The sequence below is a fragment of the Pseudomyrmex gracilis genome, unplaced genomic scaffold (genome assembly GCF_002006095.1).
Source record: "Pseudomyrmex gracilis isolate BER0280 unplaced genomic scaffold, ASM200609v1 scaffold_3, whole genome shotgun sequence".
In the NCBI taxonomy this organism is placed as follows: domain Eukaryota; kingdom Metazoa; phylum Arthropoda; class Insecta; order Hymenoptera; family Formicidae; genus Pseudomyrmex; species Pseudomyrmex gracilis.
This window is the reverse complement of record NW_018020587.1, coordinates 1,614,539-1,637,608: the sequence shown is the minus strand read 5'-3', so window position 1 is coordinate 1,637,608 and position 23,070 is coordinate 1,614,539. Positions and strand designations below refer to the sequence as shown.

Sequence of the window (23,070 nt, the reverse complement as noted above, 5' to 3'; positions counted from 1 at the left end):
GTAACAACGCGATGTGTGTGCGTTGTTGTTGTCTCTCCGTTTTATTAGCGAGTCCGAAACACACATTGCGCGTCGCTGTACACCGCAGTTCGCAAAATGTCCACGACGACGAAAAGGATTAAACCGAGCGCGACGTATAATGGTGACGTCGTGTCCTAACACGGTAACCAATATCCGAACTTCGTAAGCCTACAACGAAGGTCAGGCACGCGTTATTACATTATTGCATTATACATCGGTGTATGCTACCCCCGGGTAGCATGTCCGTCGAGCTTTCGAAGCGGCGCACAATGGCGGTTGACCGCCATGGGGGCAACCCCGAGTCTGTAATCACGTCGTTGCGCGCGTCCACCGACCGGGTCGCACGTTCCGCCAAACGAGTTCCCTTCACACAAAGAGTACACGGGCACGTTTACGGAACATCGTCATTGCAAAAGTGCTGCATTTTCTCGCTAGTACACAAAAAGCTGTTCCTTTTATTTTTTACGCGGCACAATACGCGTTTACATAATAATAATAATAATAATAATAGACGCGCACGTCAAAGCTTTACAATGCTTTTTACAAAGTCCACTTCTCATAAATAATAATAAATAAAAGTTACCAAAAACGTGTATATTTTTTCAAAAATTTGCAAATTTTACAACAATAAACATCATCGAATATAAGTAAACATTTCTCAATATTTTCTTCTCGCGTTTGCCGAACGCGTCGTCCGATTACATCCACAAGCTTTTCGCGTCGAAAATGCGCAGTTCTCGTCGTCCGTTTCCGGCGACGATGTTCTGTCATTAGACTGATGTGTACACCTTTCGTTCGACGGTAACGATCGTGGGATAAACGGAGGAACGGGGATGAACGGCCGCCGCCTGGAGCAGAAGAGGATACCTCGGCGATCCCTGACATCTGTAGCAACAACGCGTTCCCGTGGACTGTCACGCTAATGTGACAGCCGAGAAACACGCGAAAGCCCTTAGCGGCGTCGCGACGACGTTCTCGTTTTCGCGTCGTCGGCGTCACCCGGCGAGAAAGATGCGACAGTTTGCTTTATTTGGCCGCCCGATTTCATGACGAATAAAACCTACGGAAGAAACGGGCAAACGCGGGAGAGAGAGACGGTGGGAAAGGAGGAGGATGAGCGCGGAGAGAGAAGACACAACCGCGCGGTGAAATCGTGTCTGCGAGAGATCGAAAGGATTTTTCGTGCGCGCGATCCTCCTCTTCGAAAATTCCGCAAAGGAGGAAATAAAAGACACACGTTTCCACGGCGGCCGGATAACGATCGCGTCTTGACGGGTTCGTGAACCTCCGAGAAATAATAAGAGACAAGCTTTTCGCGAGATTTATCCGCTTGCAAACCGAAGAAGCAATATTTTTCCTCCCGACGAAGCTGTGTAAATTGTTACGCAGCTGTTACATGAAAATAGGCGACACACGTCGAACTTCGTCTGATTCGTTTTGCGTTATAGAAAAAAAAACAAAAAAACAAAATTCGAAACTGACGTGTCGGAAGAAGAATACAATCCGAAATTTTTCAAATTTAAAAAATCTAGCGCAACAATTTCAGACATCTTGCAAACGAGCGCTCTTGTGCGTCATCGCGCGCGCAAACATACTTATCCGCGAGGCGGATGACGACGAAGGATCGCGAACGAGGAGCAGCGGGAAAGGAGGATACAACGCGAGCGGAGAAGCATGAATATCTCAGTCGGCTTATTTACATATTCCTTCTGCAGATATTCACGGATAAGATGACGGGCGATAGGATCGAAGCGGGGCCGCCGAGCGTGTGTTGTGTGGAAACCTTCCCCCGTCTTCCGTTGCGAGACGAAAGGAAGAAGGAATAGCGGAAGCTGCTGGACGTTCCTTCTCGCTGCTGCTTCTCCGTCGCCGTGGAGACGTGCGGCATTTGTCGTAGAGAAAATACACCTCGCCATTGTGCGGAAGAATTTCAGACGAATAAGCGTGTTCTCCTTAGCTTAGAGAGCCTCGCGGAAACGTTAACTCTGAGGGAGAATCGGCCGGATGCTTTATCGGAGTCTTGTTGTTGAGTCTCTGTGCTATTTGTTTTCTTTTCTTTGTCGTTGCGACGGAGAAAAACAATTTTTGTCCTCACGGGAGATTATGTTGTACGTACGGAATAGAGAGTTCTCGCGGGAATGATAAATAATACAATAAGAAATTATATAGCGAGGTGTAAATTTGACGTGTTATAAAGAATCGATATTCACAATCTCCGCGTGATTACGAAAGTTATTGTACAACGGGCGCGCGCGGGAGACGCCGTCAATAATTTTCTCGAACTTCATCGCCTATTCCGAAAAACGTTGTTCGCCGAGCAACGCGGCGCAAAATAATTAAACGATTCGCTGGCAACTCGAGTATTAAGTAGACTTAGGAGTCTACTTCGCCGCTCTCCGCTTCTCTCTTTCTCTCTCTCTCTTGCTCGACGCCGCCGCAATAATCCTCCCAAGAATCTCCAGAAATAGCTCTCGCCGCGCGACACGAGAGAGACGAAAAAGCTCCCGGTTTTCTCTCCCGCGTGAACGTGGACATGAACTCGCGCGTGTGTGTGCGCGCGCGCGCGAAGCGGAAAGCGAACATGTTCTCGGGGCTCGCCTTTCGCCCTTTAATTTACGGTACGCCCATTTGCATGGCTAAATCCTTCGACGCCTCCGCACACGTCGGGGACACGAAGCGCAACACACACGTGCATCCGCTTTAAAAGCCGACGAAACTAGGTTGTCGTAATAATAGAGAGGAAGCCGCGACTTTGGAAGTAAAAAATTAAAAAAATAAAAAAATGGGTCATAGATCGTGACCCTCGCTCCGTGAGTTACTCTTTTACACTTATCCGTGTCTCGCGTTCCTCTCGTCGCGCGCGCGCGCGCTGCCAGGATTTCTTAATATCACACATACACGCCGTCAAAGTAAACTCATCCCTTCTACTCTTCTCGTCGCGCGTTCTTATTTTAAATGAGAAAATTTCATCTCGCGTTTTCATTTACGTACTCGTGCGACGAGTTCGCGGCATGTGAACATGATTTCTCTGAAAGACAGGCTGCTCACATGCAAATACTTTATGCGAAAATAGCGCGAATCTTATCGTAAAGCGCTTTTACTATCACCCGCTTCGCAATTTATTCCCTTCTGGTTCGCTCTTCTCCTCGCGCGATTGGGCGCGAGATATTTTCTCGCGCGAACGGCGCAATCTTCAACTCGCCCTCCTTTCCCTGCCGAAATAAAGAAAAGATGATGTCTCGAAGTGCGCGCGTCGCGCACAAAGAGACGACAGGAAAACGATATCGCGCGAGTTCCGACGACGACGACGACGACGACGACGACGTCGCATCGTCGGCAAAATGATCTCCTCTCTCTCTCTCTCTCTCTCTCGTTGTTATTCGCGAGTGGTGGAGAAATAATATTTACCTCGCTGCGCGTATAACGTCAGATGTAAGCGTAGATTTAAGCTTTATCGCGAACGCGCGCTGAGCAAGTGCATGTACACGCTTGTAACTGTATACACTCTTCTCTTCTGTGCTTTATAGTTACTTGCATGGAAATTATCGCGCTCGCATTATCTAGCAGAGGTAGCGTTTACACCTCGACGAGCTAACAGCACGGCTTGGCACTTATACTGCCACGCGACTACGACGCGTCTACTATTTCTATGCAAAAAACATTGTAATACGTTTCGCTTGAGATAAATAACGCGCGCCAAACTCGCGCACTATATCGAATTTTTTATATATCCGGAAAAATAAATCGCAGCAAAAATCTAAAACAAAAAATGGCGTCGCGTTTATTTCGGAATCTCGCGGCGAATCTGCTGAATCTTTTAAAAACGCTTGTTATATCTTTCTCGAAATATATGCTCGTCTCTCTCTCTCTCTCTCTCTCTTTCTCTCTCTCTCTCTCGTTTCGGAGATATCTATGTTATTCAAAGAAATATGTTATTCAAAGGACACGTGCGTCGCGACGTCAATAACTCGCGAATGAAAAATCGCGACGACACACACACACAGAGGAAATGGAGATCTTCGAGGAACGCGATCGCAACTGCAAAAGGAGATCGAATCGATCTCTGCAATAAAAAGTTGCAACGTCGCAGATGCGCTACGTGTGTACCGCGTATGATGACAAGAGGGAGTCGAAAACACGCGCAAAATAATTCGTCACGCAGCGGGAATAGTTGCGCGAAATGGTTGCGTCGCGCGCGGATCATCGCTGAAATTCCAGCAAGAATCGTTCTGCCAATGTCCGTCCGACAATTCAACATGCAGTGCCGTCACACAAGCCCCGACAAATGTAATCCTCTTACAGACCGTTCCCCGAGTGCAGTTACATGAAAGGTGGCGGTGTAATTAACGCTACATTCGTAGTTTCGGACGTTAAACTGATGACGATTTTGCGCGTAACAAAAGAACTCGAGATACTCGAGGAAAATTACATCGATGTAATATTCGCGCATAAACGTGTGCGTAACTGACTCCAAGTTTGTGACATGCGATACGTCAAATGAAGTAAATAAACTTCTTCGAGACAAATTGTACCGTAGAGTAAAATGGGAAGAGAACGAGGGCGTGGACACGAAAACGTCGAGGCTGCAGGGAAAAAAAAAGAAAAGGGAAATGGAAAGCTGGCACAGAGATAAAAGGCGGAGATGGAGTCTACGCCGGGGGTTGACACACCCTTCTTCCGCAACGCTGCCACGTACAGACGCGCGCGCGGGTTGCTTTAAAGGGATTTACGTGCGCCGAAGTTCTTTGTCGTGTAGCAAACCGCGTAATGGCATCCGAGGAAGACGACGAATTTTTTGTTGCTCCTCCTTGTTGTTCTCGCGCGAAGACGCGTGTGTGTCGTTCGTTCACCGATTCTACGCGACGGGATAAAGAGAACCGAAGGGGATGCGCGAGACTCGTCGGATAGTTCACAAAGTCGAAACGCTCTTCCAACGAGGAAAGAAACGCAACAGAAGCGAATCTCCGCAAAAACGAATTGGCGACAGATATAATTAGCGATGTTGTCGCCGGAAAAATCGATCACCAGGAACAAGAAGAAAATAAGGTGAGATTAAAATCCTGATCTTCAATCGCTAACGAATTATTTTCACTTCAAAACAGAAAAGAATCCAACTTTCCGAATTGCAACTTAAAAAAAAAAAAAAAAAAAAAAAGTAAATCACGAAGATCTTTTGACGATTAAAAAAAATACTGCAATAAGATCGCGGACTATCGTAATATCGGACGAACGTGGAAATCAATTTTCCGACGTAAATCTCTGGAAATGTCAAACTCCACATCGTTCCTCGATGCAGATCTGGTCTGGGGAAAGCTTGGTCGGAATTCAGTACTTCGACTGGCACTCCAGCTACGTGCTAATCCGAAGATTCTGGCGATTAGCAGTGTGAGATCGAGCGAGAAACGGGAGGAAGAGAGTGAATGAGTGAGTGAGAGAGTGAGAAAGAGAGAGAGAGACAGAGAGAGAGAGACAGAGAAAGAGAGAGATAGGAAGCACGATTACGAATTCAGAGGCCGTCGTCACGTCGACAAGGTGACAAGTTCCAGTTATCGAGGTTTCAAACGGGCCACCTGTTTTCCCACTTCACGTAACTGTATCTAACCTGACGCGTTCTATTGCAGTAAATTAAATGTTGAACGCTGCAATATGTATATATATATATATATATATATATTCGTATTCGAGTCATCTTGTGTTTCAATACGTGACAATTTACATTTTGAGTCCCGCGTCGCGGGTTACCTTCCGTTTCCGCGAACGCGAGTTTTCAATAAAAGCTACTTTACAAAAATTCCCACGTGCGCTACAATTGTTGATCTGTTTTAATTGAGGACCGTTCTCGCGCAGAGTCGCGCGTAGAGTCAAAAAATAACTCACGACGCGTGTCATCAACTCCTATCCACGTCCCATTTTTCAGCGCGCGATTTTGATTTAAGGTCGACATGACAGCTCCCACGTACAATGGACAGCATCAGCGCAAGCATTTCTATCTCCATTATTGTATTTTTTTTTTTTTTTTTTTTTTTTTTTTTTTTTTTTTTTTTTTTTTTTTTTTTGAAGCGCTGACTTTACAACAAAAAACATATCCAGCCCGCATACATTCGGCGGCGTGCAAACGATGTAACTGCGCCAGCCGGTTCGCTTCGCAAACAGATATAACGATATATAAATGAATGAAATTTTCGCGCGGAATTCGCGTCAGATTGGAAGCAATATCTACCGGGCCGAGCAGTTTATTTCACTTGCATTCTTTTCCAATTTACATCGCCGACAATTTCTTTCATCCACGCGCCCGATGGATTTGTACGAAGCCACTCCCACTCATACCCCTCGGCCGTTCAAATAATTTGTTCGGACCGGGAAGGCTGGGCAAACTCCATATTGTCCGTAACATCTGCGCTTCAAAAATTCTTTTCGCGCAAACCTGACGATATGAAACTTTTTACACCTACGCTGCACTTCCGTTTAAACGGGATTTTTTAAATCTCTCTTTCTCTTTGTGGCGGAAACGTAAAAAGCGCGGCGCAACACCGCGCGAATGTTGCAACTTAACGTCATTCGCCCCCGTCTCGCTAACCGTGAAAACGAACGTCGCGTGTCAGCAACGCGCGGGAGCATCAGAGTCAACGGGTAACTACGTTAGATACATACGCTCCGCCAATATGCGGTGCTACGTGTGCGCGAGACTTGTATTTCGGGAATATTCGGGAAGGGTGAAAGAGAGAGAGAGAGAGAGAGCGCGCGCAAGAGAGAGATAGGAAGATCGGGGGATGCTGGCGCCCGATGCGGCGCGTTAATGACAGGAAACCGGCAATATGAACTTGACGGCTCGGTACCGCACCACGTACCGCAGTAACGTACCGACAAACCGCAGGGCCCCACCGTCGCGCGGGCCCCCCTCATCTTCCCCAACCCACTCCTGGTTTCTGTCACTGTCTCCCGCTGTTGCCGCGCAACCGCGTTCCCGCGTCTCAACTCGGTTGCATCTCGTCCTTGTCATTAACCGTAGCTCATCGACGGAGCTTCAAGATATGCCGCAAGTAGAAACAGCTCCCAAGTAAATAAACGCGTTATATCATTTATTTGTTTATTTATTTACGAAATTAACAAGTATGAAATTAAATGTATTTCACATAACACGCGTATCGAATAATCGCGGAACAATAGTAGAAGCGTCATGGACCTTCATTTTTGGATAAATAAATATCTTTGTTAATTTCTTAATTAATTTCTGACGCGCATCACGTGGAGGCATCGTGCGCTGGCGCAAAAAAACCACGAGAATCGCGATCGATGCGATCGCACGAGAAAAACTAGCTTGGTTTAAAACGCGCCTCATTCGAAGCGACCACTCGTTAGCGCGAAATTACAGCACCCACACCTTGCAATTACCTTCACAATATCGCGACCTCCGGTCCGCCCGTCTCTGCTCCCTTCGCAGTCGTTTAACACAGCGCGCTGGCGTTAAATTGGAACGCGGTTAATTATCATCTGAGCGCGGGGCCGGAATTAAACATTTCGCTTTCTACTATCGCGCGCGCCGTCGGTTTCATTCACTCACGAAAGTGCCCCGCTTATACACACACGGTCAAGCGGATACGAATATATATCGGCTTGGCTTGTGCCGAGTAGTTACGCGTTACACGCGCGGCAAGTACGGTGAAAGTTCGGGACGATGATATAACCAGCCGCGCTGCTGAGGACATAATCCCGCATACCGCTGATGTTAATTTGTGCAAATTAAAAATCCTATACATATACATATGTGTACATATAATTGCACACGAACCAATTACAAAAATTAAAATGAATAAAACATCGCTCACACGCGTCATCCGTAACAATCAACTGGAAGCGATTGCACAACAATAACGTGCTCCACTTTCTTTGCCGCTCGGCAACTTCGGTGTATTGCGCGCGCGAGTTTATATTGTGTGTGTGTGTGTTACATATATTATTATCAATAATATATAATAAAATTCCAAACCTATCTCTCACGGATGTAGTTGTACAGGCTAGATTTGATCAATGTAGCTGAGAGAACTTTAAATATGCATTACTGTGTGAGTGATCAAAACTTCTGTAGAGCGACGAAGATCAATTTGTTTGAAAATAACTTCAGAAATAACGTGCGACGTTCTATTGGTGAGTGATTTAATGTTAAAATTGCTACTTTGTTTCCTAACTTTTGTCGGTAAGTGTACGTAAATCAGCTAGAGAAGTGGAATGCGGTGAATGCTGCGAGAGATAACGGGGAGATGCGAGGGAGAAAGCGGCGTAGCGGAGAGAGTGAAGCAAATGAAACCGCCCGTGGTGAGGATAAAGGCGAATCCTCAGCCATACGACTCTAACTAACGTCATTAGGTAATTAGATACGTAGACCGCATGCCTCTTGGGGGTTGCGTAGACGGGAAGAGAGTGAGAGAGAGAGAGAGAGAGAGAAAACGTATGTGTGAGTTTGTTACGTTCTGACGAAGGAAAGTGAACGACGGCAAAACCCAAGCGCGGCGAACGCCGAATAAAGGAAGACTTCGTCAGCGACGGATAATTGTCGGCAATGTGTGCTGAGTAATTAATGAGACGTTAAATAAAACGCTGCACGAAGCGTACTTTTCTGAAGCAGTCACGTGCAGACTCCATTAAACATAGACGATGGTGGCTGCATGGGTTTGAACTCCAGAGATATATTAATATATTAAGGCAAATTAATTAATAATTACTGTGAGCACGCACTTGTCCAGTGTTTAATATCGCCGATCCGAACGGAATAATACATCGAGTCCTGAAAATACAAAATTACGCAATATCTCGCAAGCCAACCAGTGTTTTTCTCATTTCAACGTTTCAACTGCGCTGTGCATGCACATAATTTAAATATTATGCTCCGGTTTAAACTACATGCATACAATATATAATGTAAATCGATTTTATAATGTAATAACGCAAAGCGCAATAAATTCAAAAATATAAGAATTTGGACATAAAGCGATATCAATAAAGACGTGTGTGTGTGTGTGTGCGCTTATAATTATATATGCTACTTAAAGAATTAAAAAAAATTATTTCGCAGTAGGATATAGATTTGGCAACAAAAGGACGCGAGTAACACGCGGGAAATGGGATTGCTGGTTAATCGACACTTTTCGCTTTATCGACCGGTAGAAAATTGCTACGTCCTTCGGGCGGCGGTTTCATTCAAGGCGATTGCACAATATTTCCCTACGGCCGTAATAGCACGTCATTTTGCTCCAAAAGGAAATACCCTTCCTTTTCAGTATCGCCCTCGGAACCGAGATATCGATCGAGATGCGATAACATGCATGACCACTTGTCGCGCGCTTAAGAAAACGCGATAATCGATAAGCGAGTGCAAAAATACACAAAGAATTATGTTAAAAACCTTAACGCATTCTTATTCCGTTCTTAAAAAAAAAATAAAACAAAAAAAAAACATTTCTACAGCGAGCGAATAAACGAGATGTATTATATCGCACAAAGTGCTCGCGTAATACCACTTTCGCGGCGTGGTTATTTTTTACGTCAAATAAACACTTCGCGTTGCGAGAATAAAATAACAGCGGATGATCGCATTTGTAAAACCGAGAGTGGCAAACTGAATACAAACCGCCGTAAACCGCGCGTTTCGTCCCCGAAAATACACATCCTACGCATAGTGTGTGACCGAAGCGCGCACAGGGGCGAGCCGAAAATACGCGGTGACGTATCGGGAGGGTCTCGCATCTCCGCGTATAAAAGCGTATAACCCCGTCTTACATTAAACACGGGAGAGATCGCGACACACATATGCGAGATATCTCGCGCGACTGTGAAAACGAACGTGTAAAAGGGCGGCTCGACGCGATCCGCGCGGTAAGACGCGCGGCTAACGATAACTTCTACCCGGCGTCACGTGCCCGCGATATAAATCACATCCCTTCTCCACCCTCCTCTTCTCGAGCCCTCTCTCGGCTGAGCTCGCCCCCGCAATTACCTAATACGTCCGCCGCGTTATCCCTAGACACCATCGGCGTGAACACCCGCTCCGACGCCCCCGGTCTTACCACCACCTTCTCTCCTACAGCTGCCCGAATCACCCCTCCGACTCGGCCCGGCGGTCGCCGCCGCCGCTAACTTACGTTCCGGCGTCCAATAATAGATCTAGACAGAGCCGCAGTCCGTGATGGATTCCTCTAAATCACCGTTGCGTCCCGCTCCTCTCGTCGGAGAGGAAGGAATTGCGCGTCGCAATTCCTTCGCTCGCGGAACAACGAGAGAGAGACACAAGAAGCGACCCCCCAGAGAGCAGTCGGTGAAATCGGGTTGTTTTCTCTTCCGTGAAATATCGTCACGTCGATCACGGAATCGTTAAGCGTCTCGCGCGCTCGCCGTAGCCGATCATCGATGAAACTTGCAAAGTCGCCGCACGTAGTTAGTAGATATATATATATATATGTTGTTGCAGAGAAAAATATCTCGAGATATTACCAGAACCGACAGCCGCGATGTTGTTCCCTTCGCATCGTTTATTCCGGAAACGGAATAACGTAAAAGCGGTATATCCGTACGAGCGAGAAATATCGGATCGAAATTAGAATTCACTTCTCGTACGTGTCCGCGGACACTTTCGCGAGAAGAAAAGCCATATGTCGAACGCGCGTTTCCACAAAAGACATCGTCGACGCGGGCGTAAGCCGATAAGCTTCCCCGCGTCTCGTCGAGACGTCGCGAGGAAGTTGCTCTCGTTGCCATCGGACGACCGTAAGCTAATGCCGGGGACACGATCGATCCTTAAGTAGGACGCAGGAGAGAAAGACGACCGCATAATCCCGCGAAAAACTCTTTCTCACGTGCCAGCACTCAGCAAGCGCGGAGTCTATTCTTAGGTGTTGTACGCGCATCAGTTAATATATTAATGATTGTCGGAGCATCCACGATATTTCGCAATAAATGACAACGTTCTTTTTGACATCTTTATGTCGGCTGCGCATTCGCACATAGTGGAAAACAATACGTGACTAAAGTCACGTGACTGTACTTTAGTCACGTGCCTTCAAAAACGTTACTAAAGTAAAGTCACGTGACAGAGAGAAGTGAAAAAAAACAACACGTGACAGGAAAAAGTGGAAAAACAACACGTCACTAAAATAAAAAAAAATAAAAATTGTATAAAAAATTATATGTAAACTGTAAGGCGTTTCCGCGAAATAGTTTCTAGAGTAATCGAATGTTGCATGCGCTTATGCAAACGCAACCGCGAACATTATTAAATTTTATTTTAGTTGCACACTGAGACTTTTTCTCCTTCTCCCACACATACACACACGTACCTTTACGACGGGTATTCGCGCTACTTCGGCCCCGCAGGATACATAACGCGGATACTTTGGAGTGCATTTTCCGGAAACGAAGAAATGCGGGATATATGGCTCCGGGGCGCACGCTGAATTCGCGGAAACTCGCGATTTTCGCTGACGGCTCTCGCCTTTGAGACGAGGAAATGTCTGGCAGTCGATTCCGAAATCGTTACTTATGTCGCGCGCGAACCCCAAAAAAATTTCACCTCTTCTGCGCCCCCCGAGCAAGCGCTAAATTTCCGCACGAGGATAATATCATACTTTCGAACAGTGTGCATGAAAAAAACTCGGATTTATTTATTTATTTTTTTTTTTTTATAGAAATTGATACGCGCGTACTCTTTTCAAGTGCAAACATCGGTGCTGTACATAATTGAGAGCGATTCGTTTTTTTTTTAAATAAATTTATTTCGAAACAGAAATGGAGTATCGCAACTAACGAGTACAGAAGCGTATCGATTTAAACTGGTTCAGTATGGCAACTGCCGTAAATGAATTATTGTCGTAGTGAGTTAGTTTTTCAACAATATGCAAAAAGAAAAAAAAAACATACATACACATCTGCGTGCAACGTGTGTTTTTTAGTTTAAAATATACAATCTCAATTGCATTACATGTAATTTTCTTTTGTTTTCTCTTCGAATGAAACTCGACGACTTTATTCGAACGAATAAAATCGATTAAGCAATCGGCGAAACACGTGCGCATGAAACATCAAGATTTGAATGCAATTTGAATGCAAATCTGTCGCGGAATGATCTGTTTCGGAAAGCTACTTCATCTCCGCGAGATTCTCCAAGTTTTCGAAAGCGCATTTATGAAAAAAAAAAAAAAAAACCTACTCTTCCCGCCGAGAAAGTGCGGAAAATCTATCGAAACACTAAAATCTACCGGCTTGTCAACGTTCGCGCGTACGAAATCGGATTACCAATTTTCGCTCGACCCAGACCGGAAACCCCATTCGTCGCGCGAGCGATTTTCCACGTCGAGCAAAACCGCGAAAATTCACTCGTGGCCATCCCGCTCGCAACACTTTTCTTTCGACATTCTGTGGCGCGGGTGGTGTCTCTCGAATTTTTAAAAAATACACGTGAAGAAAACTATCGAAATGATTCTTCGATCGAGTTTTTTTTTTTTTATTCGCGTCGATTTTTTGTCGCAATTTTACTTGCGCGATAACAGCTGTTGTTTTTTTCAATGTTTTGCAATTTCTAATAAATTCTTATCGAATCTAAGAAAAGAGACGAAGAAAATAAACGCTCGGAAGAATGAGTTTGAGAAACCCTGTTTTCTTCTCGCACGTAACTGCACGTCGAAGGGAGTCGCTTGTCTCGCGACCCTCCAGGCACGTCCTCACAATACTGCATTACGATATCATCCCCCACCTTTCTTCCGCCGCGCTCTCGTATCCGCTTTCCCACATTGCTTGCACCCAACGCGCCTTCGGTATCCCTCTCTTTCGCGCCCCCCAACTCTCGTCTCGTCTGCTGCGGAATTGCACTCGAAGGCTGAAGTATGCGAAACGCGTGATGGAAGGCGATCCTCGAGAACGAGATCGAAAGTAGGCTCGCGATGTGCATAAAAGGAGGCGAAACGAGATTCGTGTTCTCTCTTTGAGAAGGTAAAGAGGGAAGAGGGAAGAAAAAAAAGAGCGAGAGAGAGAGAGAGAGAGAGAAGCAGGTGAGGAAAGAACGTAGGTGTTCCTTTTCGAGCGCTCTTATCCACCGTGGAAACTCTATTACGCGGATTTGGGTCGCGCGTTGCATTATGCAGATCGCTCAAGTCAATCCGCGTGTAAGCTCTCGTTACTTACGGATTTTAATTACGTGGCGCGCCTCGCTTATCGAAAAGCTGCCGCGCTCGCTCGCACGCTCGCCGCGAGACGCGACGTTGTATCGCGCGCTCCATCGGTTACGGTCTTTTTAACATCGCGCGATGAAAACTCGCGTGCGTAAGATCGCGCCGCTCTTCGTCGAAAACAAAAGGAAACGTCGCAAAACGTATATTCGAAAATACCACGCGTGTAACTAACACGTCAGCGTGAAACACACGCGCCGTTTATAGATTCGTGCCGAATCGCGCGTGTTTTTTATCTCTCGTAAATTTTTATTGCCGCGCGCTAAACGCGTCCAACGAGCGAGAAATTCTCTTCGTGTGATGGTTGCAAATATTTATAAACTCTTCGACAAATTATCAACGCGAACACACACGCGCGGGCGAGCGCTGCGAGTCGATTCTTTTCACCTCCCGTCGTGATCTTTTGTATTTCGGATCGACGAGGCGGAAAAAACACGAGCCCTGGCTCGGGGTGGAATATCGCCGATAAAACCGTGTCACGCGCTGCTATTCGTTGTCGCGAGAGAGAGTATGTGTGTGTGTGTGCGCGCGCACCACACCACATTACGTTGTTTTCGCCGACTCGTAAAGATGAGAATCGGTGTGTGTGTGTGTGTGTGTGCGTTCACCGGTGGTGAAAATCCAACGCGCATCGAACTGCATCGGGAAACCGGCGGCATCGAGCTGCATCGCGCCGCTAAGTTTGCTCGTAAAGTTCGAATTCGACGCACTATGAGAGCATACGACACCGGGGGTATTACGACGCGAGCACTTCGCGTTGCAATACAACGATCTTACAGCGGACGCAGAAGCAGCAGCAGCAGCAGCAGCACCGATGCCTTTACGCGATTACGTCCCGAGAGATTATTATCGTGTTTACTGCCGTATGAAAGGAGGTCTTTCCGAAAGATTATGAGAATTTATTTCCTTTCTCACCTCGACATTTCTCCGCTCCAATTAAATAAATGAGAGCTCGCATTTTTGTCAAAATAAAACTAATTACTCGAACGGGAAGAATAAAAAAAACGACGAAGTTCGTACGAAATAAAAATCGATACATATCGCACCTACCGGTAGATGGAAACTTTGTGCATTCGGATCGGTCGTAATGACACACTCCCGTGCGCGTCCCGAAATAGAAGGAATCGATCGGAGATGGTCCAGATTGCTCAACATTCCACACACGAATGCGAGAGCTACTTGTTACGATAACGAAATAAATTTGAAGTAAAAAACAAAGACAAGAAGAGAGGATACGCAAAAACTCACAACAGTGTCGTGAAAATGCAGCCGCTCGCTTGTTTCGGTCGACAGACTGCACGACTCGAATTGGTTTCCGAAATGTCGCCGCAATCCGGGAGAGAGTCCGGGACTAATAGAGAACGGGGAGCGCACGAACGCCGCCGGGGGGGGAGAGAGGGTTAGCTCGGTCAAACGAGGTCCCGCACAGAAACTATCCTGAATTTGCCGAAGAAGCGCGAGCGAGTAGTAACGCGCGCGCGACCGGTCGGTCAATGCGGTTGTATAACGCAAGCGATGGTTCTTCCGGCTACAATTCAACTTGGAAGCATGAGAAACTGCGGAACGTGAGTTTCCTGATGAATATATACCACCGACGGAGAGTTTACCAGGAAGCTTCACGGAAGGGAGGGGGAGGCTTGTTACACGTGCGCGCGTGTCATGTCACGTATGACGTCGGTCTAATTATACACACTCGAACGAGACTCGAAAATTATCGCGCTGTCATTACAACAAACAATGTCTTCTCCTCTCGTGTACAACACGCGATACTTTCGCGCCTTATAATAGCGCGCCCGAGAGAGCGAAGGTAAATTCCAGCGCGCCCACCGTTCTCTCAAAACGAAAACACGCGCCGACCCGTTTTACAAACGGGATACAACGGCGTTTCCCAAAATAAACTGCCCGCACGCGTATTTTTTTTTTTTTTTTTTCCCTAAAATCCAATGGTGTGCTTTTTAAAGGATTAGACACCGTGACGACGAGAGAGCGCGAGAACGCGGGGACTAGATAAAACATCGTCGCGCAATAGCAATTTTTCTCACGCCAAAAGATGCGGAGCGCTCGCTCGCGGAGAGAGTTTCCGAGCAGAGTTCGCGCGCGATACGGTATATCGGATTTGGCGATGGCGGGTTGATGCACACGTCACCCTTGGTGAACGCGCATAGATACGGAAAGCGACTGACGCAAAGGGGGTGAAAGAGGGGAAAGAGACGGAGAAGGGGAGGGGAATGCGTGAAGTCGCGCGGAAACGTTTCTCGTCCGGGAGTTTACGTCCATTTTCATTTCGACGCGTCGCCAGCTTTTCAATCCCGGGTCGCGCCAAGTTGCCGCGCTATTTCGGCGAATTCGTCGACGAAGGGAGGGATGATTAAACAGGGCGATCGTGGCGTACGAGGAGGAAAAGGGAGAAGAGCCCCCGGAGAAAGGACTACGTACATGTGGGAAAAGACCGGTGGTTTCGAGGTCGTTGAAAAGCGAGGTCCAATAATTATCTCCCGCGGCGACGATGCTCCATTTCGATTAACAGCGACGTTCGTTCGCAAAGCGATGTTAATCTAATTTAATTTACGAAAATGACCCTTTAACTGCGCTGCTGACAAACACGCGGAATATAAGAGAAAGATGGAAAACCCGGAGAAGTAGGTACGTGAGCATTTGTGACGCAACTTGTTCGACGTATTGATTATCTCCGACAAATTGTGTCTGACCGGTGTCGTTCTTTTCTACTTTGAAAGAACGCACGTAGTAGTTACGAGAGCTGGAATGAGACAAAAAATCAGCGAGAGAACGGGAGCAATCAATTTTTGAGATAACATTTTCTCATACTGTGTTTACTGCGAATAAAACTTTTGTTTGTATAAATATAGTTAAAAGAGCAGATATTCAACCTCCGCGATATGTCGTTTGCAAAAGACCGATGCGATGCGCGTCATTCCGCGCCGCAAGGTTGGAGCGGAATTAACGGAAGTTGATTTCAACGTTTTCGCGCAAATAACATTTTAAATGCTGAAAGATGTTTAAGCGAGCGTGGTGAAATCTGAAAGGACGATATTTCGTAAATACCCTCCTCTTTTCCCCAACCCGTTTCCGATTTCTCTGTACCTCTTTCGAATAAAATTCAAATCGAATCTCCCTGACTTTCCGCGGACTCATGTCCCGTTTGTCGCGCGCGCGCGTTTTCTTCTGTGTGATGTAACGTATGTCACATTTTAATCGCGGCGCTCGCGCTGCGATAACGAGCAAAAAAAAGCGAATCCAAAGAAGATTTTTATCGAGTGGCAGCATCCTCTTTCCGCCGTCTTTTCCGTTCGTCTGTTGACGTTTCCTTCGAGTCGCCTCCGGCGGAAAGTGCAAAGAGTCGTGGATATATAGTCCTCGTTGTGGGACAAGATGACCCATTTTATCGGAAACGTAAATACGAAAGGGGTCGAAAGAAAATGAAGACGAACGAGGGAGAGAGGGAAGTAAGAAGAGAAAGAGAGAAAAGACTCTCCCGCATATCGTTACGAAATGAGTCTTGCGCCGAGTTTCCTTCGAAACGCCTCAACGAGGCACTTAACGTAATTAACTTCACTTGACGGAATGCGAAAGCAATTGTCACCAAGACCGTCCCCGGCGACTACTTGAAACGACCGTAGTATCAAAACAAGAATTTTTAAATCGTTGCAAGTTACAATTTTTCGACACCGATTGTTTGTTTTAATCTCGAAAATCCACATTTTAAATATATAAAATAAATTCGATGCGATCTTAATTTAAGATTCTGACGTGAACATTTTTCGGAATAAATGCAGTAACGATGAAGAGCATATCTCCGCATTGACCAGAAGTCTCTCTGTGCGAGATAAACATGTTGTACGTATTTGCGAATTTCTATGCCAAATCTCGATGCCGATCGTCGAGAGTAGTCACGAGAATTCTTTTCTCGTGGAAACGAGTAAAGTGAGGAAAGATATGAACGACGTCTCTCTCTCTCTCTCTCTCTCTCTCTCTCTTGCGTATTCAGACGCCGTAAAATCGCAAGACTCGCACAAATCCGGCGAGCGCGTAAATCTTTCCGCCAATGGTGCATTCGAACGACCCGTCAAGATGGTAACGACCGTTTCTGCCAACTTACCGAGAGCGAGAAGATGTAAGCTTTCCCTCCCGTTCGCAGGGAACTGCGAATAACCGTGGAAATATTCAGCGAAACGCGAAGCACTCATAACTCGGTGATTTTTAATTTAACTTGCAAAGATCGTCAAAGAGGGGGAGAGAAAGAGAGAGAGAGAGGGAGAGTCCGGCGAGAGTTTTCCTCACGCAAAATTACGTGTTCCAAACAAGATCAAACGATTACCAAATTAGAGATTCTCTCTTCTGAGCGCAAACTATCGAAATACTATCGGATCTCGGCGCCACGTATACCGATCGTGGCGGGGGAGGGCAAACTTCGCGATCCCGCCCGACACGCCTCGTCTCGACTTCTAGACTCGCAAACGAGGAAGTTCCAGCAACCACAACTCGAGATTACACGTACGCCAATTAAACGCGCGTATATAACGCGCATGTAGGCGAAAAGAGATGGAGATATAGAGAAAGAGAGAGCGAGAGAGAGAGAGAGAGAGAGAGAAATCGAAACGCGCCGTAGGCGGAATGTCGGTACGTTGGCGTCGTCGACGATAATGCGATTCTTTCGCTACGTGCTCGACGAGACACACACGCCGGAGCTCGGGCGCGGGAAGGTGGATGAAGCGGAACCGACGACGGCAGATCGAAGGGAAGTACCGAGAAGGGCGCCTGAAAGACGCGCGCGCGAAACGGGTGGGAAAATTAGATTCTCGAGCCTGGAGAAGAGCGGGATGACGACGCGATCATCCGATCGAGTGGGAAGAGTAGGTAGGTATAAGGTTTGTTCGAGATTCTCGATCGCGGGATGTCACGTCGCGCGGGTGCGGGTCACCCTCTCTCACGTTTGCTCCGTTTCTCTCGCGCTCTTTCTCCCTTTCTCTCCTTCTCGCTCGCTCGACACCTGTCGATCGAAGGATTAAAGAGGATGCCCCCGTAGACAGTCCGGGATTTAAAGCACCGTCCGCTTCTCCCCCGCGAAACGTTTACCGAGCGCGCTGGGGGGTACGAGTCACGAGTGGTAGGGAAGAAGATGAAACGGAGCAGAGGCGGGCGAAATTTGCGCCGAGCCCCCGGGTTTTCGGTGAGGAAAACTCTTCCCCTGTTTACACGGCAAACGTAGGAAGTAATTCATCGTCGCGACTAAATCCATTCCTGATGCACACAGCAGGTGTATCTCCCCCTCCTCCTCGGGAGTATTACTCGTGCCCGGTGATAAGTACCCTCGTTACTGGCTGCCGGAGGGTTTGTTACCTCGAGGAATCCCTCTTCGCGAGAGAGCTTTGTCTCATGAGACGCGCGCGGGAGCGTAACACTCCCGCGGAATTCTCGAGCGCGAATATGTGTAAAGCGCCATTGTTAGGATCGCGAGAATGTATCGCGTTCGAAAACCCGGCGACTGATTTCCCCGTACGCACGATCGACGTAATTGCACCGAATTACACGCAAATTGGAGGCTCGATAGGTATTAAACAAGTCGTCGCGCGAACGACTCATAATTCAATAGTTTACCTAACAAGCGAGATTGTCGCGTACGTGGATTTGGAATTGTTTACAGCGGTTACCAAAAATCTGAAAATACAAGAAGAACAATCCTTGCACGCGGTTGTTCTTTGCGGCAACAGTTTCTAATACTACAAAACAAAAAAAAAAAAAGATATAAAGTATTTCATTGCATCAATAAGAACGTTATATCACGCTTGTTTGTTTTGATAATATAATAATACTTTCCTATTGTTGCGAAGACGATCCAAGCAGACATGGTGGCGCGCGCGAAAGACAGGAAAAGGTAAACTCACCATAGTGTCTTTGATATGATCAACTGGTTGCAGCAGAACAGCCGTGGTACCAAGCGTCCTGTGATGCTGCTGCTGCTGCTGTTGCTGCTGCTGATGATGCTGATGCTGCTGCTGATGGTGATGCTGCTGATGATGGGGGTTGCAGTTAGCAACGATGTTGCAAGAGCAGGTGCAGGCGAGATTGCAAGCCTGCTGAGTGCTAAACAGATGTCCCACCAGCCCCGGGGTGATCGCTGCTGCCGCCGGATTGTTGATGCCGTTTAGCAAGGGCGGGGGCAGAGGCACCGCACCACCCGGGACGAACGGATACGAATGAAAATACGTGGTGATGGGGGAACGTGCCTCGTCAGCGCCGACGATCGCGTCCGCGAGCCAGGATTTGCCCGATAGCGACGGCTGCAGGAAGTAAGTGCGATTCGCGGCGGCGAACGACTGCTGCAGACCCCAAAGGGCCCTGTGCGAACGTTCCTGGGCGTTCCAGCGGCTCCAATCAAACGTGGTGGGTCCACACCACACTTTGAACGAGCACCCTCCTCCCTTGCCCTCACCCCGCCGATCCCCGTTCAGGGACGACGCCGGTCTTCCTCGTGTCTTTCTTATTTTTGTTGCTTCTTCGTCGTCCTCCCCTTGGGACAGGACGCTCGACCGTTGTTTTCTCTTCCCTTCGCTCAGCGACTAACTGAGCAGCACTCGCTGATTCGACCGAGCTGATTTCGAGTTATGGCGAACGTTGCGCCGGAACTCGATTGAGCAGCGATGAGAAACAGAGAAAGAGAGAGAGAAAAACAGCACAAAACGATATTATTGTTCGGCTTATCGATCGAGTCGTGGATCTTGATCGGATAGAGTATCGTCAAAATCGGCGGATAGTCGTCCGGACGAGAGAGAGACACCCAGTGAGGATTTAGACCTCTTTGACTCGCGAAGGGTCTTTGGTATCGTTTAAGCACGCGAGTACACGAGCGAAACTAGACTCTACTTACGAGCTAAAACGACGTTTCACACATAAACACGACACACTCTCGCGCGCGCGCACACACACACGCTCACACGCACACGCACACGCACGCACGCACGTACTCGTAAAACATACACGCGCGCTATTCTTACAGATATCGAATACGACAACAACGACGAGACGTGTGGCGTCTATCTAGCGTTTATCTACACGTGCAATCGAGACAGCCAGAAAGCGAGGGGTTCGTTCTAGCGATGAGCGATGAAACGCGAGTGACGCGTCGTCCACAAGCGAGTCTTCGAATGATTGTCAGTGTGAGCGAGCATAGGTGGGAAGGAGATGGGAACGAGACGAGTTAAAAGGGGGTGGGTTTAGGCAGGGAGTGATGGGGGAAGGTGAAGGGGGAAGGTGAGAGTGGGTGGACGAGCGACTGACGAGAAAGAGAGGGGAATTGTTTTTTGCTTGCTTGGATTAAATATGTGCTCAAGAGTGCGGAAGAGGCGCGAGAGAGACGGAGAAACTGCAGCTCTCTCGGTCCCTCGCTTCGCACGATTCTCTTGCTCGTACGTGTAATTGAAACGACGTAGGTACGTGAAGTTTTATCGTTTTAACCTCCTTTCGTCTTTTCTCTCTAACGCTTCCTTCTTCTCACGGTTAACTCGCTTCTATCTAATTCGACCGTTTAAAATCCTATTACAAGAAGGTGAGAATACACACCTCGCGCGTGTTTACACTACTAAGAGAGCTAGCTGAAAATGATTGTCACGAAGATTGACAAGAGAGCGGATATAAGTGCGTCCAAGTCGATGGACCGGGAAGAGAAAAAGAGAGAAAGAGAGAGAGAGAGAGATCCTTTAAAGTTTCTTTTTCTTTTTTTATCTCCTAAGTTACCTTACAATCTCCTATTGCGTACGACCTTTTCCAGTTGTTCTGAGATTTGTATCCCGCCGGATTCGAATCACGCGCCGTGCTCGCGGCGCGCTATAATTGGATATGTGCGAGGATTTGTATATGTATAAACATATGTATACAAGTGTAAATATATATATATATATATATGTATGTGTGTGTATATATATATATCGATTGTATATATAATATATAGACGATACAGAGCGTGTATACACAACACACACACACGTAGAATCAGAGGCGAGGAGATCACATAAAGACAGGAAGGTCGAGAGCAATCGACCCTTTTTTTGTTTTCCTTTTCTCTTACTTCATAATAGACACACGTACATATTAGTGCGCCGACCGAAGAAAGTCGTGCTTTTCCCCTCTCTTTCCTTCGATATGTCCCGACCCACTACAAGTTACGATTGATTGTCTTGACGCGATTCTCTTTTTTTGTTCCTCGACGATCATCCGCACGGCGCGGATGTGACGCGATTGTGTTTTAATATATATAATCTCTTTATTATCTTATACTGTTTATTTATAAATAACTTTTTAGTCTAAACCCTAACGACGAGACTCGCTTCGCACGCATGCACACGCACACAACATACGTACCCAAAGATTCCTTCCCCCCCCCCTATCTCTCTCTATTACTATTTTGTAAATTTCTCTTGCTTCACGTCGGAGGTTGAGAGCGCGACAGTTTTATGTCCGAACGACTACCGTTTTTACACACAAGCGAACTTAATTAACGATACTCTTATGATTGCCGGGGCGGAAAACGCGACGACAAATGATCTCTCTCTTTTTTTCGATGATTCTTCCTTCCCTCTCTCTTTCTTGTTCGCGTTTGATCGAGACTAGCGGCGGGAGAATTGCTGAAGCGGGACAGTCGCGTGGTGGCCGGTCTCGCGACTCCTCGCGAAGATGTGTCCGACGTCGACTCTTTGACTGCTCGCGGTACTTCTCGTGCTGTGTGACTGACTTTTGTGATGATGTCTCATTCAGTTTGATTTCAGTTTTTATCTTCTGCAGCAGCAATCAGACGATGATCTCGAACGGGGCTGGGGGAATCGATCAAATTTCTCAGTTTCTCTTGCCGGAGTCCGGTTTTTCCTTTTCTTTTCCCAGTTGACGTGTGTGTGTCACTGACGGATACTAGTCGAGGACGGCGACGGCGGCAGCGGCGACGCCAACGACGACGATGACGACCTTGAACCGCTCTCACAGTTCAGTCCGGCAAGCTTGTCGCTCCACGACAACCGGTGGCTCGCGCTCGGCACACACAGACACACACACACGGATTCAAAGAGGGGACAATGAGCGCGCAGTCAAGAGGGTTACTTTATACATGCGTACTCGGCGTACAGAGAGAGAGAGAGAGTGTGTGAGAGCGAGAGGTAGGAGCGTTTAAAGCGTGCTGGGGGAATCTCTCTGCGGCGCTGATCACGTGGTCTTGCTTGGCGTTGCGTCTTCTCGTCTTTTCTCTTCTCTTGCGCTGCGTTTTTTGGTTTTTTTTTTTCTTTTTTTTTCGAACCACCGCAAACGGGATGAGAGACAGCGATGAGCGGCGGTGGCGACGACGAGAGTAACGACGACTCGCACAGTGCTCGTTTACGCGGCGCGTGTCCCGCCGCCGATCGAGAGAGCGGAAACGAAAGCGGGAGAGAGTCGAGTAGTCGCTCGCGCGAAAAAGGAGCAGAGCTGACCGTGTGGGTGGCGCGTGTGTGTCTGTCTGTGTGTGCGTCTGTCGTACGAGCGCTTATGCTGCGGGCCTCGCGCTTGGATGTGGCTGCGTGCCGTGGCGGATGTGTGTTGGTAACTGTGAAAGAGTCGTAGAAGGAGGAAGACGTCAGAGGCAGAAGAAGGAGAAAGAGGGAAGAGAAAAAAAGAGGAAGGAGAGAGTGTGTGTGAGTGTAAGTGTGTGTGTGTTCGTGAAAGAGAGAGAGTAACTCGGAGGCGGAACGATTAAAGTGCGTCCTACTCGATCGCCTAGCTTGACACAACTGAGGAGCGTCTCTCTCGCGCGGTGCCGCGTAAGCTTCCGCGCCGCCGCCACCGCCACCACCACCGCCGC

The 23,070-nt window shown here is 47.5% G+C and overlaps 1 protein-coding gene across 6 annotated transcripts in view; it reads right to left on the bottom strand.

Annotated features, from left to right (window-relative positions):
• The window catches only part of LOC109855181 (polypyrimidine tract-binding protein 1), a 353,785-nt gene that overhangs the window by 171,979 nt on the left and 158,736 nt on the right, over positions 1 to 23,070 (bottom strand). Inside the window, exon 1 of one of the 6 annotated variants that reach the window (XM_020429119.1) lies at positions 19,136 to 19,487. The exons of the other annotated variants lie outside the window; for them this stretch is intronic. Within the exon in view, the coding sequence (XP_020284708.1) occupies positions 19,136 to 19,138 (3 nt within the window). The 5' untranslated portion in view covers positions 19,139 to 19,487. Of the gene's footprint in view, positions 1 to 19,135; positions 19,488 to 23,070 lie in introns of those variants that run through there. 6 annotated transcript variants of the gene reach the window in all.